Raw genomic sequence first — 14,034 nt, forward strand, 5'->3', positions numbered from 1 at the left:
TATCACTCAAACTCATGAATGGACCTATTGCCACCCGCCATCTTCAGACCTAAGAAGTGTCCAGTCTACTTCAGTTACCCTGGAAGAGTAAGATGTCTCAAACGTTTGAAGAATAGATGAAGCCATTGCATGCCATAACTATTCAGTGACAACAGAAGTAATAATCTCCACTAACAGGATACTGCCATCAAGCCAAAAAGACATTCTGCCTATCACACAAATGAGTAATGTGGTATATGCATTTCAGGGCCAGTGTGATGCGAAATATGTAGGCCGCAAGACCCAACGACTGGCGGATTGTATCAAACAACTCATCTCTTTGGCTGATTTTCAACATGCAAAGTACTAATCATAGCCAACCAGCACGAGGTTACAAAAATTATAACAATGTCCAATATTTGATGAGATTCTGCGATTGGACAACACTTGCTAAACAATTCGGATCGTGCTCAGAATTACACTGAAAACTCATTTAAGATTATCAGTCGGGTTCACAGTGTGGCTCACTTATGCATGCTAGAAGCCACATACATTCACATGCACGCCCTGTTGTTTGCAGATGGAAGGAGGATGTCCATTCATTATGTCTTTTCCAATTAAACAAAAGCTTTGGGGATCACCATTCCCTAGTTCATTTCCCATGGAAATGCCACGACCAATAAGAGTCTACTTGCCAATTAATCAGCACTCTCTTTTCATGAATATATATTGTTGTTCCCTTCACTGTTGGTTCATCTTGGGTGCAAGATGAAAAACTTTGACCACGTGTCTTTTTTTTCAGCGATTCTCCAATGCTGTACTACCAAACAACTATACACTTACACTATTCTTGCATGTGACTGGAGCAGGGAGAAGTTTGAAAATACCATAATTACGTTCCTGTCTCTGAGATAAAAACATAAGACCATAAGAAATAGAAACAGGAGTAAGCCATTCAGCCCTCTGAATCTGCTCTGCCATTTAATAAGATCTAATACTCACCAAATGCACTTTCCTGCCTTCTCTCAGTAACCTTTAATTCCCCTACTGATTAAAAACCTATCAATCTCAGCCTTGAAGATGTTCAAAGAATCAGTCTCCACAGCATCCTGGGGTAAAGAATTCCAAAAATTCATTCTTTGGGAGAAGAAATTCTTCCTCAAATCCATCAGCAGCCCCTTATTCTTTGACTCTGCCCTTTGGTCCTACACTCTCCCATGAGTGGAAACATCCTCCCAACATTTACCCTGTATAACCCCATCAGAATTGATATGTTTCAATCATTTCACCTCTCATTCATCTGAACTCCAAAGAGTACAGACCCAACCTGTCCAATCTTTCCTCATATGGCAGTCCTTCCACAATGTGGAGATGCCGGCATTGGACTGAGGTAAACACAGTAAGAAGTCTCACAACACCAGGTTAAAGTCCAACAGGTTTATTTGGTGGCACAAGCTTTCGGAGTATCGCTCCTTCTTCAGGTGAGCGATACTCCAAAAGCTTGTGCTACCAAATAAACCTGTTGGACTTTAACCTGGTGTTGTGAGGCTTCTTACAGTCCTTCCATACCCAGGAACATCCTAGTAAACGTCCTCTGTACTGTCTCTAATGACAATATATCTTTCCATAAATAAGGGGACAAAACTGTACACAGTATTCTAACTGTGGCCTCACTAGTACCTTGTACAGATGCAGCAACATCTATTTTACACTCCAGCCCCTTGAACTAAAAGCCAGCATTCCATTTGCCTTCCCTATTACCTACTGCACCTGTATGATAGTTTTTGGAGTTTCATGAACAAGAACCCCCAAGTCCCTTTGTGCTCCAGCTTTCTGCAGTCTCTCTCCATTTAAATAATAATCCACCTTCTCATTCTTTCTTCCAAAATGAACAATCTTACATTTCCCACATTGAATTAGTTAGGCCTCATTTGGAATATTGTGTGCAATTCTGGTCGCCACACTACCAGAAGGATGTGTATGCTTTGGAGAGGGTTCAAAAGAAGTTTACCAGAATGTTGCCTGGTCTGGAGGGTATGAGCTATGAGGAGAGGTTGGATGAACTCAGTTTGTTCTCACTAGAACGACAGAGGTTGAGAGGTGGCCTGATAGAGGTTCACAAGATTATGAGTGGCATGGACAGAGTGGATAGTCAGATGCTCTTTCCTAGGATAGAAAAGTCAAGTACTAGGGGACATAGGTTTAAGGTACGTGGGGAAAAGTGTAGAGGAGATGTGCAAAGCAAGTTTTTTACACAGAAGGTGGCGAATGTCTGGAACTCGCTGCCAGGGAGATGGTGGGAGCAGGTATGATAGCGGCATTTAAGGGGCATCGAGATAAATACATGAATAAGATGGGATTGGAAGGATATGGACTCCAAAAGTGCATATGGTTTTAGGTTAGGCAGGCATCATGAACGGCGCAGACTTGGAAGACCGAAAGACCTGTTCCTGTGCTGTGTTCCTTGTTCTTTGTTCGGCACGGTAGCACAGTGGTTAGCACTGCTGCTTCACAGCCCCAGGGACCTGGGTTTGATTCCCAGCTTGGGTCACTGTCTGTGTGGAGTTTGCGCATTCTCCCCGTGTCTGCGTGGGTTTCCTCCGGGTGCTCCGGTTTCCTCCCACAGTCCAACGATGTGCGGGTTAGGTTGATTGGCCATGATAAAATTACCCCTTAGTGTCCTGGGATGCATAGATTAGAGGGATTAGTGGGTAAAATATGTAGGGATATGGGGGTAGGGCCTGGGTGGGATTGTGGTTGGTGCAGACTCGATGGGCCGAATGGCCTCTTTCTGTACTGTAGGGTTTCTATGATTTCTATGATTTCTGAATTCCATTTGTCAATTTATTGCCTACTCACTTAAACTGTCAATATAGAGTCATAGAGATTTACAGCATGGAAACAGGCCCTTTTGGCCCAACTTGTCCATGGCGCCCTTTTATTTAACCAATAGTCTAGTACCAATTGCCCGTGTTTGGCCCATATCCCTCTATACCCATCATACCCATGTAACTGTCTAAATGCTTTTTAAAAGACAAAATTGTACCCGTCTCTACTACTACCTCTGGCAGCTTGTTCAAGACACTCACCACCCTCTGTGTGAAAAAATTGCCCCTCTGGACCCTTTTGTATCTCTCCCCTCTCACCTTAAACATATGTTTTAGAATCCCCTACCTTTGGGAAAAGATATTGACTATCTAGCTGATCTGTGCCCCTCATTATTTTATAGACCTCTATAAAACCACCCCTAAGCCTCCTCCACTCAAGAGAAAAAAGTCCCGGTCTATCCAGCCTCTCCTTATAACTCAAACCATCAAGTCCCGGTAGCATCCTAGTAAATCTTTTCTGCGCTTTTTCTAGATTAATAATATCCTTTCTATAATAGGGTGACCAGAACTGTGCACAGTATTCCAAGTGCGGCCTTACCAATGTCTTGTACAAATATCAGTCTGTAAACTATGTATATCCTCCTTACAACCTGCCTTCCCTCTGTAAATTTAACCACAGTACATCTCTCTCTAAATTCTCTAATTTCTCTAAATTAAGAATATATTGACAGGAATTTCCCCAAAAAACGACTAAGGCTGCGATCTTACAACCTCATCCAACCCGACTCTTGGTGAGACAAGGTGGTAAAATCGGGCAGGAGACGAAAAATCAGGGCAGGGTGCAATCTGCGGTCGGAAGGGAGGGAGGGAGGGAACTCTATGTGGAGGGGGCAATCCCTGATCGGGGAAAAAGGGAGGAAACTCTGTTTGGGGGGGGAGGGGTGATGTTCATGGAGGAGGTTCCCGATGTCTGTGGAAATAGGGGGTCCCAATGTCCATGGCGGGGGAGGTGTGGGGTGGAGTTTTCTGGAGATCTTCCAGTACACTGGGAGATCAGGGTGCTCAATGGTGCCCATAGAGCTCAGCACTGATCCCTGTGGCACTCTACTCCAGCCTGAGAGAGTCCCCTTGTCGCTTCTCGTTGCCTCCCATTAGTTAGCTAATCCTCTATCCATGCCAGAATATTACCTCCAACACAGTGAGCTCCTATCTTGTGTAGCAGCCTATTATGTGGTACCTTATCAAATGCCTTTTGAAAATCCAAATATACAACATTGACTGGTTCTCCTCTATTTATTCTGGCTGATATCTCCTCAAAGAACTCTAGTAAATTTGTAAGGCATAATTTCTCCTTCATATAAGTGAAATGCTTGTTATAAATGAGGAAGATATTGAATTGAGAATGGTTGCTTGGTTGTGTTGTGCTACTCTTAGAACATAAGAATGTTAGGAAAAGGGAAAGATTACTGTACCCAAACAATTCCAGCAATCTCCCCACCTGCTATCTCTCCATATTCCTCAATATTTCCTCTTAGCAGAAATGCATTCAATTATTTTTTTGCACTTAACTTTAATTTTCCTTTTTATTCGGAGTGCAATGTAGGAATTACATTTTTGCTGTATCATCTGCAAGGATCTGTTCTGGGACCCTTGCTGTTTGTCATTTTCATAAATGACCTGGATGAGGAAGTGGAGGGATGGGTTGGTAAGTTTGCTGACGACACCAAGGTAGGTGGTGTTGTGGATAGTTTGGAGGGATGTCAGAAGTTGCAGCGAGACATAGATAGAATGCAAGACTGGGCGGAGAAGTGGCAGATGGACTTCAACCCGGATAAGTGTGTGGTGATCCATTTTGGCAGATCCAATGGGATGAAGCAGCAGTATAATATGAAGGGTACCATTCTTAGCAGTGTAGAGGATCAGAAGGACCTTGGGGTCCGGGTCCATAGGACTCTTAAATCGGCCTCGCAGGTGGAGGATGCGGTCAAGAAGGCGTACGGCGTACTGGCCTTCATTAATCGAGGGATTGAGTTTAGGAGTCGTGAGATAATGCTGCAGCTTTATAGGACCCTGGTTAGACCCCACTTGGAGTACTGCGCGCAGTTCTGGTCACCTCATTACAGGAAAGATGTTGAAGCCATTGAAAGGGTGCAGAGGAGATTTACAAGGATGTTGCCTGGATTGGGGGGCATGCCTTATGAGGATAGGTTGAGGGAGCTTGGTCTCTTCTCCCTGGAGAGACGAAGGATGAGAGGTGACCTGATAGAGGTTTACAAGATGTTGAGAGGTCTGGATAGGGTAGACTCTCAGAGGCTATTTCCAAGGGCTGAAATGGTTGCTACGAGAGGACACAGGTTTAAGGTGCTGGGGGGTAGGTACAGAGGAGATGTCAGGGGTAAGTTTTTCACTCAGAGGGTGGTGGGTGAGTGGAATCGGCTGACGTCGGTGGTGGTGGAGGCAAACTCGTTGGGGTCTTTTAAGAGACTTCTGGATGAGTACATGGGATTTAATGGGATTGAGGGCTATAGATAGGCCTAGAGGTGGGGATGTGATCGGCGCAACTTGTGGGCCGAAGGGCCTGTTTGTGCTGTGGCTTTCTATGTTCTATGTTCTATCTCACTGAGGAATACAGCCTATCTTCCAAAAAGCATCAATCAAGACATGACAAAATCTACTAGAGGCAGCATTTTGGCTGCTTCTGGTCTGAACATGCATGCTAAGGAGGATCAGCCCCCATTTCCTACCTTCTCATTGAGATAGTAGACATAAACCACACCCTCCTCTCCTTGCACATGAAAGAATGGAGCACCGACAAGAAGATAATCTGTTACATTGTCATTATTTATGTCCATAGAGCACAGCTCCGAGCCAAAGTATGATCCCAGCTGAAACAGATAAACCTTATTATGAATTTTATCATCTTTTTACTATTTTATCCGACAATGTATTAAGTAATTGGTTTGGAAATTTTAATCATGAAACTAACCTTTAATTTTGTACCAAACAATATTTTGTCAATGTTTAAACTTTAGTTCCAATGATGAACTAACCTGTTTCCCTGCAAGATGTTGCTTTATTTTGATAGGACTTCCTCCTTGAAATATCAGTACACGTCCAGTCTGGCTATGCCGAGGGGCTCCAGAAATGAATAGGTGTTGCCCACTCATTCCCTTTACTGTAGCTACACTGTATCCTGCAGTGTAAAAACAGACATCACAGAACTGCATAAATACTGGATCACAGGAAAAAGATAAAAAACATTTAAACTCTAATTGGAATTTAGAAAGACAAAAATACTTCCAAAACTGCAGATATACTCTGACACATTTATTATTTCGAGAAGAAACCTAACATAAGAGTTTTCAATGTCATTTGAAAAGCAAGTTTGGATCCACATGTTTTAATTTCCAATGGCCGGGGTTTTCTGGCTCCTCCCATAGTGTGGTTCTTGCCAGTGGGAGGTGGCCCACCATTGGTCGGTGGTGGGATCCCGGGATCCCACTGTCAATGGGATTTCCTATTGAATCCCCCCCCTCTCCCCCACTGCTGCTGGGAAACCCACGGTGGGTGTTCACCACAGTGGGACCAGAAGATTCTGGCAGCGTGAACAGCCAGAAGATGTTGCCCAATGTCTACTGAATATTTTATGAAGGAAAATCTTATATGCTAACAATTTCTTCATTATTTTTAAATGCCAATCTAACATAAATGCCAATCTAACATAAATGCCAATCTAAATCAACTTATAGATACTCAAGTTGCATATCAGTCATGGCTCAGTGGATATCATTCACATTTCTGGGCCAAAAGGTTGAGGTTGTAAATGTCCTTCAGCAGAGGCTTGAGCACAATAATCTAGGCTGACTCTCCCAGTGCAGTTTTGAAGGCGTGCTGCTCCAACAAGTTGAAATTCGTCATTTTCAAGACTGTAGTGCAGTGCAGTGGCGGGTGGCTCCAGTGATGCCATTCCCATTGGCCAGAATGGTGGGATACCATGCCAGATGGGCTCATTAATGATGCACAGGCTCATTGGTGAAGGTGCAGAGAGAGGCAGCAGAACATCGGGCAGAACTTTAAGAGTCTCTCAGTAGACTAGAGCACACAATGGAGGAGGCCATCCACATTCTGTCTAATGTTGAGGCTTCATCATGTGAGTGCCTCGAGGCCACCATGGGAAGGTTGGCAACCACCATGAAGACCTCAGTCCAACAGGTCCTGCCATGATTTGCATTCAGCCATGCACTCCGTTGACACACACTCTGGTGGGCTCCATCAGAATGTTGGCCACATGGGAATGAGGCAGCTTGAATTCCCTCAAGTACCCCAACAACTTCAGGAACCAGGCTGGGGCCCCCATGGCTCCCACAGGGAGGATATACATCAGCTACTGGGAGCCTCCACTCAGGACACTCCAAGCATGTACAGCTGCTCAAAGTCCCCAATGCCTAGGCACACACCAACTCCAGCACCGCAAGCCGTTGAGGCCTCTGCTTCCCCTGAGCATGAGACCCTTATGAGGCCGGGGCCCTCTAGGGCTCGGGTCACCTGAGTACATCTGCCAAGGTCATCACAGGCATCAGGGTGTAGCAAACATCAGGCTGCTACAACACCCTTGCTCCGGATGTCGGGCCTGCATCGCGGTCATGGCAGAGATCTTACATGTGCAATCCCTTAGACCCCCTTGTTTGTCTGTGCTTCATGCAGCCTTGTTCGAGCCCAGATTCCCTCTGGCTTCCATTGTTCATCCATATCATTCTCCTCTTTGCCCCTCTGCTTGCCATCATGAGCTCTCACCCTTCCCAGCCTTTGCACATTGGCCCCCTTATCTTTGCCATCCCACCCCATCCCCCGGCACCATCTCGCAACCCATCCCTAGATGAACCTATTACCTTTGTTGCAGTATCTGCATGAGTTCTGCATCACATATAGACACTGATGCGTGGCACCAAGGGTAGGACACCCTTGTATTCCCCAACAGCTGGTGCAGTACTGATCTGACTCAGCGATACAGGAGCATCCATGGGTCCAGCAGCACGGTGCTGTCCATGAAAACCAGCTCAGCTTGGAGATGGAGGCAGGAACAGCCGGTACAGTGGTGTACAGCGCATCCGAAGCAGAATGGCACAATGGCACAAAGCTTTGTTCTCCAGTCATGTTGAATTCTCTAGTGAACTGAGTGACCTTGGGCACGCCACTCTTTATCAATAATTTGGACCAACATAATTTAATGCTGGTAGTTTCACAAAACCATGAGACATAAGAGCAGACGTAGGCCATTCAGTCTATTGAGTGCGCTCCACCGTTCAATGAGATTATGACTGATCTGATAATCCTCAAATCCACTTTCCCGCCTAACCCGCATAGCCCTTGATTCCCTTACCAGTTAAAAATCTCTCGATTTTAGCCTTGAACATACTTAACAACCCAGCCACTAGAGCCCACTACAGTAAAGAATTCCACAGATTCATCACCTTCTGAGAGGAGAAATTCCTCCTTGTCCCTCTCTTAAATGAGCAACTCTTTACTCTAAAATTAAGCTCTCTGGTTCGAGACACCCCCACAAGGGAAAACAACCTCTCAGCATTGACCTTGTCAAGACCCCTGAGAATCCGATATGTCCCAATACAGTCATCTCTCATTCTTCAAAACTCCAATGAGTATAGGACAAATCTACTCAATCATTTTTCAAAAGAAAGTCCCTTCATACCCAGGATTGACCTCATGAACCTTCTCTGGACTGCCTCCAATGACAGTACTTCTTTCCTTAGATAAGGAGACCAAAACCATTCACAGTATTCAAAATGTGGTCGAACTAGTGCCTTGTACAGTTTTAGCAAGTCTTCCCTATTTTTATACTCCATTCCCTTTGAAATAAAGACCAACATTCCATTTGTCTTCCCAATTACCTGCTGAGCTTGGATGCCAGTTTTCTCTGATTTATGTATGAGGACTCCCAAATCCTCCTGTGCTGAAGCTTTCTGCAATATTTTTCCATTGAAATAAAATTCAGCTCCTTTATTCTTCCTATTAAAGGGCATAACTTCTCATTTTCCTACATTATCTTCCATTTGCCAAATTTTTGCTCACTCACTTGATGGGCGGGATTTTCTGCCCATTCCCTCCGGTGGCATCTTCTGGTGTCGCCGACAGCAACCACTTACTGTGGGCTCCCCGACATCATTTTTGACCTATTTTTGTGTCATTCACAAACTTGGCAATAGTACATTCACTTCCCTCATCCAAGTCATTGATATATATTGTAAATAATTTGTAGCCCCAGCTTTGATCCCTGTGGCACTCTGTTAGCTACAGGTTGCCCGACTGAAATGCCCCTTATTCCAAATCTCTGTCCTCTATGCATGTTAATATACCACCCCCAACACCATGGTTTCTATGTTATTAAGTAGACTTTTGTATGGTACTTGTCAAATGTTTTTAGGAAATCCATGTATATTACATCTACTGGTTCCCCTTTATCTATCTTGCTCATTATCACATCAAAGAATTGTAATAAATCTTTCAGACAAGATTTCCCATGCATGAAGTTTAATTATATTATGTATTTCTAAATGCTTTGCTATTATATCTTTTATAATGGACTCAAACATTTTCCAAACGATAGATGTTAAGTTAACTGGCCTATAGTTACCTGATTTTTTTATTCATTCATGGGAAATGCTGTCCAGCATTTATTGCCCATCCCTAGTTGCCTTTGAGAAGGTGGTGGTGAGCTACCTTCTTAAAATTCTGCAATCCACATGCTGTGGCCTTTCTCTTCCTTTTTACATTTAAAGAAGTTCCGACTGTCCATTTTATATTAAGAACAAAGAACAAAGGGAAAAAAAGCACAAGAACAGGCCCTTCGCCCCCCCCCCAAGCCCGTGCCGATCACGACGCCTTAACTAAACTATAAAAAAAATCTTCTGCCCTCACTCAATAATAAATCATTTGTTTTCATTCTTTTTTATTTAATTTTTTACTCTTCCTTTTATTTCTTTATTGTCTTTCTTCATTCCCCCCCCCCCACTCTTTCCCCCTACTTTATCTCCCTTCCCTTTCCTTTTCTCCCCCTTTTCTAAATTTCATCTCTGCCCCATCCATTCCACACCCACCAGCCCAACCCCCCCGCCCCCCCCCCTCCCCCCAACCCCCCACATCTTCATCTGTCACATCTTACCCTCTCATTTTGGCTTCTCTGCCATTTGGCCATTCACACCCTTTATTCTCTCTGTCGACAACCATTAGTAGACTTTTCCTCTGGTTTCTGTGGCTATGACTCATCTTTCATTCCCTCACCCTGCAGTATAAATATCTCCCACTTTCTATGCCTTTTAGCTTTGACAAAAGGTCATCTGGACTCAAAACGTCAGCTCTTTTCTCTCCTCACAGGTGCTGCCAGACCTGCTCAAATTTTCCAGCATTTTTTCTTTTGGTTTCTGCCCTTACTCGGTCCATATCCCTCTATTCCTTCCCTATTCATGTACTCATCCAGATGCCTTTTAAGTGTTGCTAATGTGCCTGCTTCCACCACCTCCTCTGGCAGCGCGTTCCAGGCACCCACCACTCTCTGCGTGAAAAACTTCCCCTGCACATCTCCCTTAAACTTTCCCCTTCTCTCCTCGAACCTGTGTTCCCTTATAATTGACACTTTCACCCTGGGAAACAGCCTCTGACTATCCACCCTGTCTATGCCTCTCATAATGTTGTAGACCTCTATCAGGTCTCCCCTCAGCCTCCATCTTTCCAGTGAAAACAATCCTAGTTTGTTCAACCTCTCCTCATAGCCAACACTCTCAAGACGAGGCAACATCCTGGTGAACCTTCTCTGCACTCTCTCCAAAGCTTCCATGCCCTTCTGCTAGTGTGGTGACCAGAACTGCACGCAATACTCCAAATGCGACATAGCCAAGATTTTTTCTAGCTGCAACATGATTTCCCAACTCCTGTACTCAAAGTCCCAGCTGATAAAGGCAAGCATGCCATATGCCTTCTTAATCACCCTGACCACCTGTATTGCCACTTTTAGGGAACTGTGGACCTGCACGCCCAGATCCTCTGTATGTTGATATTCCCAAAGGTTCTGCTATTTACAATATAATTCGCACCGAGATTTCAAGCTCCAAAATGCTTCACCTCGCATTTGTCCAGATTAAACTCCATCTGACATTTCAGTGCCCAAGTCTCCAATCTATCTATATCCTGTTGTATCCTTTGACAATCCTCAGCACTGTCAGCAACTCCACCAATCTTCGTGTCATCCGCAAATTTATGAATCAGACCACCCACATTTTCCTCCAGATCATTTATATATACTACAAACAACAGAGGTCCCAGCACTGATCCCTGCGGAACACCATTGACTACAGATCTCCATTCAGAAAAAACACCCTTCCATCGGGGGCGGCACGGTAGCACAGTGGTTAGCACTGCTGCTTCACAGCTCCAGGGACCTGGGTTCGATTCCCGGCTTGGCTCACTGTCTGTGTGGAGTTTGCACATTCTCCTCGTGTCTGCGTGGGTTTTCTCCGGGTGCTCCAGTTTCCTCCCACAGTCCAAAGATGTGCTGGTTAGGTTGATTGGCCATGCTAAAATTGCCCTTAGTGTCCTAGGATGTCTAGGTTAGAGGGATTAGTGGGTAAATATGTAGGGATATGGGGGTAGGGCCTGGGTGGGATTGTGGTCGGTGCAAACTCGATGGGCCGAATGGCCTCTTTCTGTACTGTAGGGTTTCTATGATCTATGATCGCTACTCTCTGTCTTCTATAACCCAGTAAGACGTTTAACAACACCAGGTTAAAGTCCAACAGGTTTATTTGGTAGCAAAAGCCACACAAGCTTTCGGAGCACCAAGCCCCTTCTTCAGGTGAGTGGGAATTCTGTTCACAAACAGGGCATATAAAGACACAAACTCAATTTACATGAATAATGGTTGGAATGTGAATACTTACAGCTAATCAAGACTTTAAGATACAAACAACGTGAGTGGAGAGAGCATCAAGACAGGCTAAAAAGATGTGCATTGTCTCCAAACAAGACAGCCAGTGAAACTCTGCAGGTCCAGGCAAGCTGTGGGGGTTACAAATAGTGTGACATGAACCCAATATCCCGGTTGAGGCCGTCCTCATGTGTGCGGAACTTGGCTATCAGTTACTGCTCAGCGACTCTGCGCTGTCGTGTGTCGTGAAGGCTGCCTTGGAGAACGCTTACCCGAATATCAGAGGCCGAATGCCCGTGACCGCTGAAGTGCTCCCCGACAGGAAGAGAACAGTCTTGCCTAGTGATTGTCGAGCGGTGTTCATTCATCCGTTGTCGCAGCGTCTGCATAGTTTCCCCAATGTACCATGCCTCGGGACATCCTTTCCTGCAGCGTATCAGGTAGACAACGTTGGCCGAGTTGCAAGAGTATGTACCGTGTACCTGGCGGATGGTGTTCTCACGTGAGATGATGGCATCTGTGTCGATGATCCGGCACGTCTTGCAGAGGTTGCTGTGGCAGGGTTGTGTGGTGTCGTGGTCACTGTTCTCCTGAAGGCTGGGTAGTTTGCTGCGGACAATGGTCTGTTTGAGGTTGTGCGGTTGTTTGAAGGCAAGAAGTGGGGGTGTGGGGATCGCCTTGGTGAGATGTTCGTCTTCATCAATGAAGAAATATAAGTCGTCCAGTACTTTCCCAGAGCGGAGAAGCTACGGCATCTCCTCCGGAGCCTTCAACATGTCATTGATGAAGACGAACATCTCGCCAAGGCCACCCCACACCCCCACTTCTTGCCTTCAAACAACCACACAACCTCAAACAGACCATTGTCCGCAGCAACTACCCAGCCTTCAGGAGAACAGTGACCACGACACCACACAACCCTGTCACAGCAACCTCTGCAAGACGTGCCGGATCATCGACACGGATGCCATCATCTCACGTGAGAACACCATCTCCCAGGTACACGGTACCTACTCTTGCAACTCAGCCAACGTTGTCTACCTGATACACTGCAGGAAAGGATGTCCGAAGGCATGGTACATTGGGGAAACCATGCAGACGCTACGACAACAGATGAATGAACACCGTTCGACAATCACCAGGCAAGACTGTTCTCTTCCTGTGGAGGAGCACTTCAGCAGTCACGGGCATTCAGCCTCTGATCTTCAGGTAAGCGTTCTCCAAGGCGGCCTTCACGACACACGACAGCGCAGAGCCGCTGAGCAGAAACTGATAGCCAAGTTCCGCACACATGAGGACGGCCTAAACTGGGATGTTGGATTTATGTCACATTATCAGTAACCCCCACAGCTTGCCTCCTGGACTTGCGGGCTATCCTGTCTGGAGACAATACACATCTCTTTAACCTGTGCTTAATGCTTCCTCCACCCACATTGTCTGTATCTTTAAGACCTGGTTGGTTGTAGAGATTCGCAGTCTAATCAGTATTCTGTAACTTGATTTTGTGTCTCTGTGCCCTGTTTGAGAGCACATTTCCATTCCATCTGACGAAGGAGCAGCACTCCGAAAGCTAATGGTATTTGCTACCAAATAAACCTGTTGGACTTTAACCTGGTGTTGTTAAAACTCTTACGTTGGTCAAAGAAGACAGAGGGTAGCAGTGGAAGGGTGCATTTCTGAATGGAGGGCTGTGACAAGTGGTGTTCCTCAGGGATCAGTGCTGGGATCTTTGCTGTTTGTAATATATTTAAATGATTTGGAGGAAAATGTAACTGGTTTGATTAGTAAGTTTGCGGACGACACAAAGGTTGGTGGATTTGCAGATAGCGAGGACCATCAGAGGATACAACAGGATATAGATCAGTTCGACTCTTGGACGGAGAGATGGCAGATGGAGTTTAATCCGGACAAATGTGAGGTAATGCATTTTGGAAGGTCTAATACAGATAGGAAATATACAGTAAATGGCAGAACCCTTAAAAGTATTGATAGGCAAAGGGATCTGGGTGTACAGGTACACAGGTCACTGAAAGTGGCAATGCAGGTGGAGAAGGTAGTCAAGAAGGCATATGGCATGCTTGCCTTCATCAGCCAGGGCACTGAGTTTAAAAATTGGCAAGTCATGTTGCAGCTTTATAGAACCTTAGTCAGGCTGCACTTGGAATATAGTGTTCAATTCTGGTCACCACACTACCAGAAGGATGTGGAAGCTTTGGAGAGGGTACAGAAAAGATTTACCAGGATGTTGCCTGGTATGGAGGCCATTAGCTATGAGGAGAGGTTGGAGAAACT

General features: G+C 45.3%; 1 protein-coding gene across 2 annotated transcripts in view; it reads right to left on the reverse strand.

Annotated features, from left to right (window-relative positions):
• LOC144501157 (integrin alpha-E-like) overlaps positions 1-14,034 on the reverse strand; it is a 377,113-nt gene that overhangs the window by 183,970 nt on the left and 179,109 nt on the right. For both annotated transcript variants that reach the window (XM_078224555.1, XM_078224556.1), the window contains 2 exons: positions 5,858-6,000; positions 5,552-5,692 (listed from right to left, as the gene is read on the reverse strand). In XM_078224555.1, coding sequence (XP_078080681.1) covers positions 5,552-5,692; positions 5,858-6,000 — 284 coding nt within the window. The remainder of the gene's footprint in view (positions 1-5,551; positions 5,693-5,857; positions 6,001-14,034) is intronic.

Source organism: Mustelus asterias, chromosome 12 (genome assembly GCF_964213995.1).
Source record: "Mustelus asterias chromosome 12, sMusAst1.hap1.1, whole genome shotgun sequence".
Taxonomy (NCBI): Eukaryota; Metazoa; Chordata; class Chondrichthyes; order Carcharhiniformes; family Triakidae; genus Mustelus; species Mustelus asterias.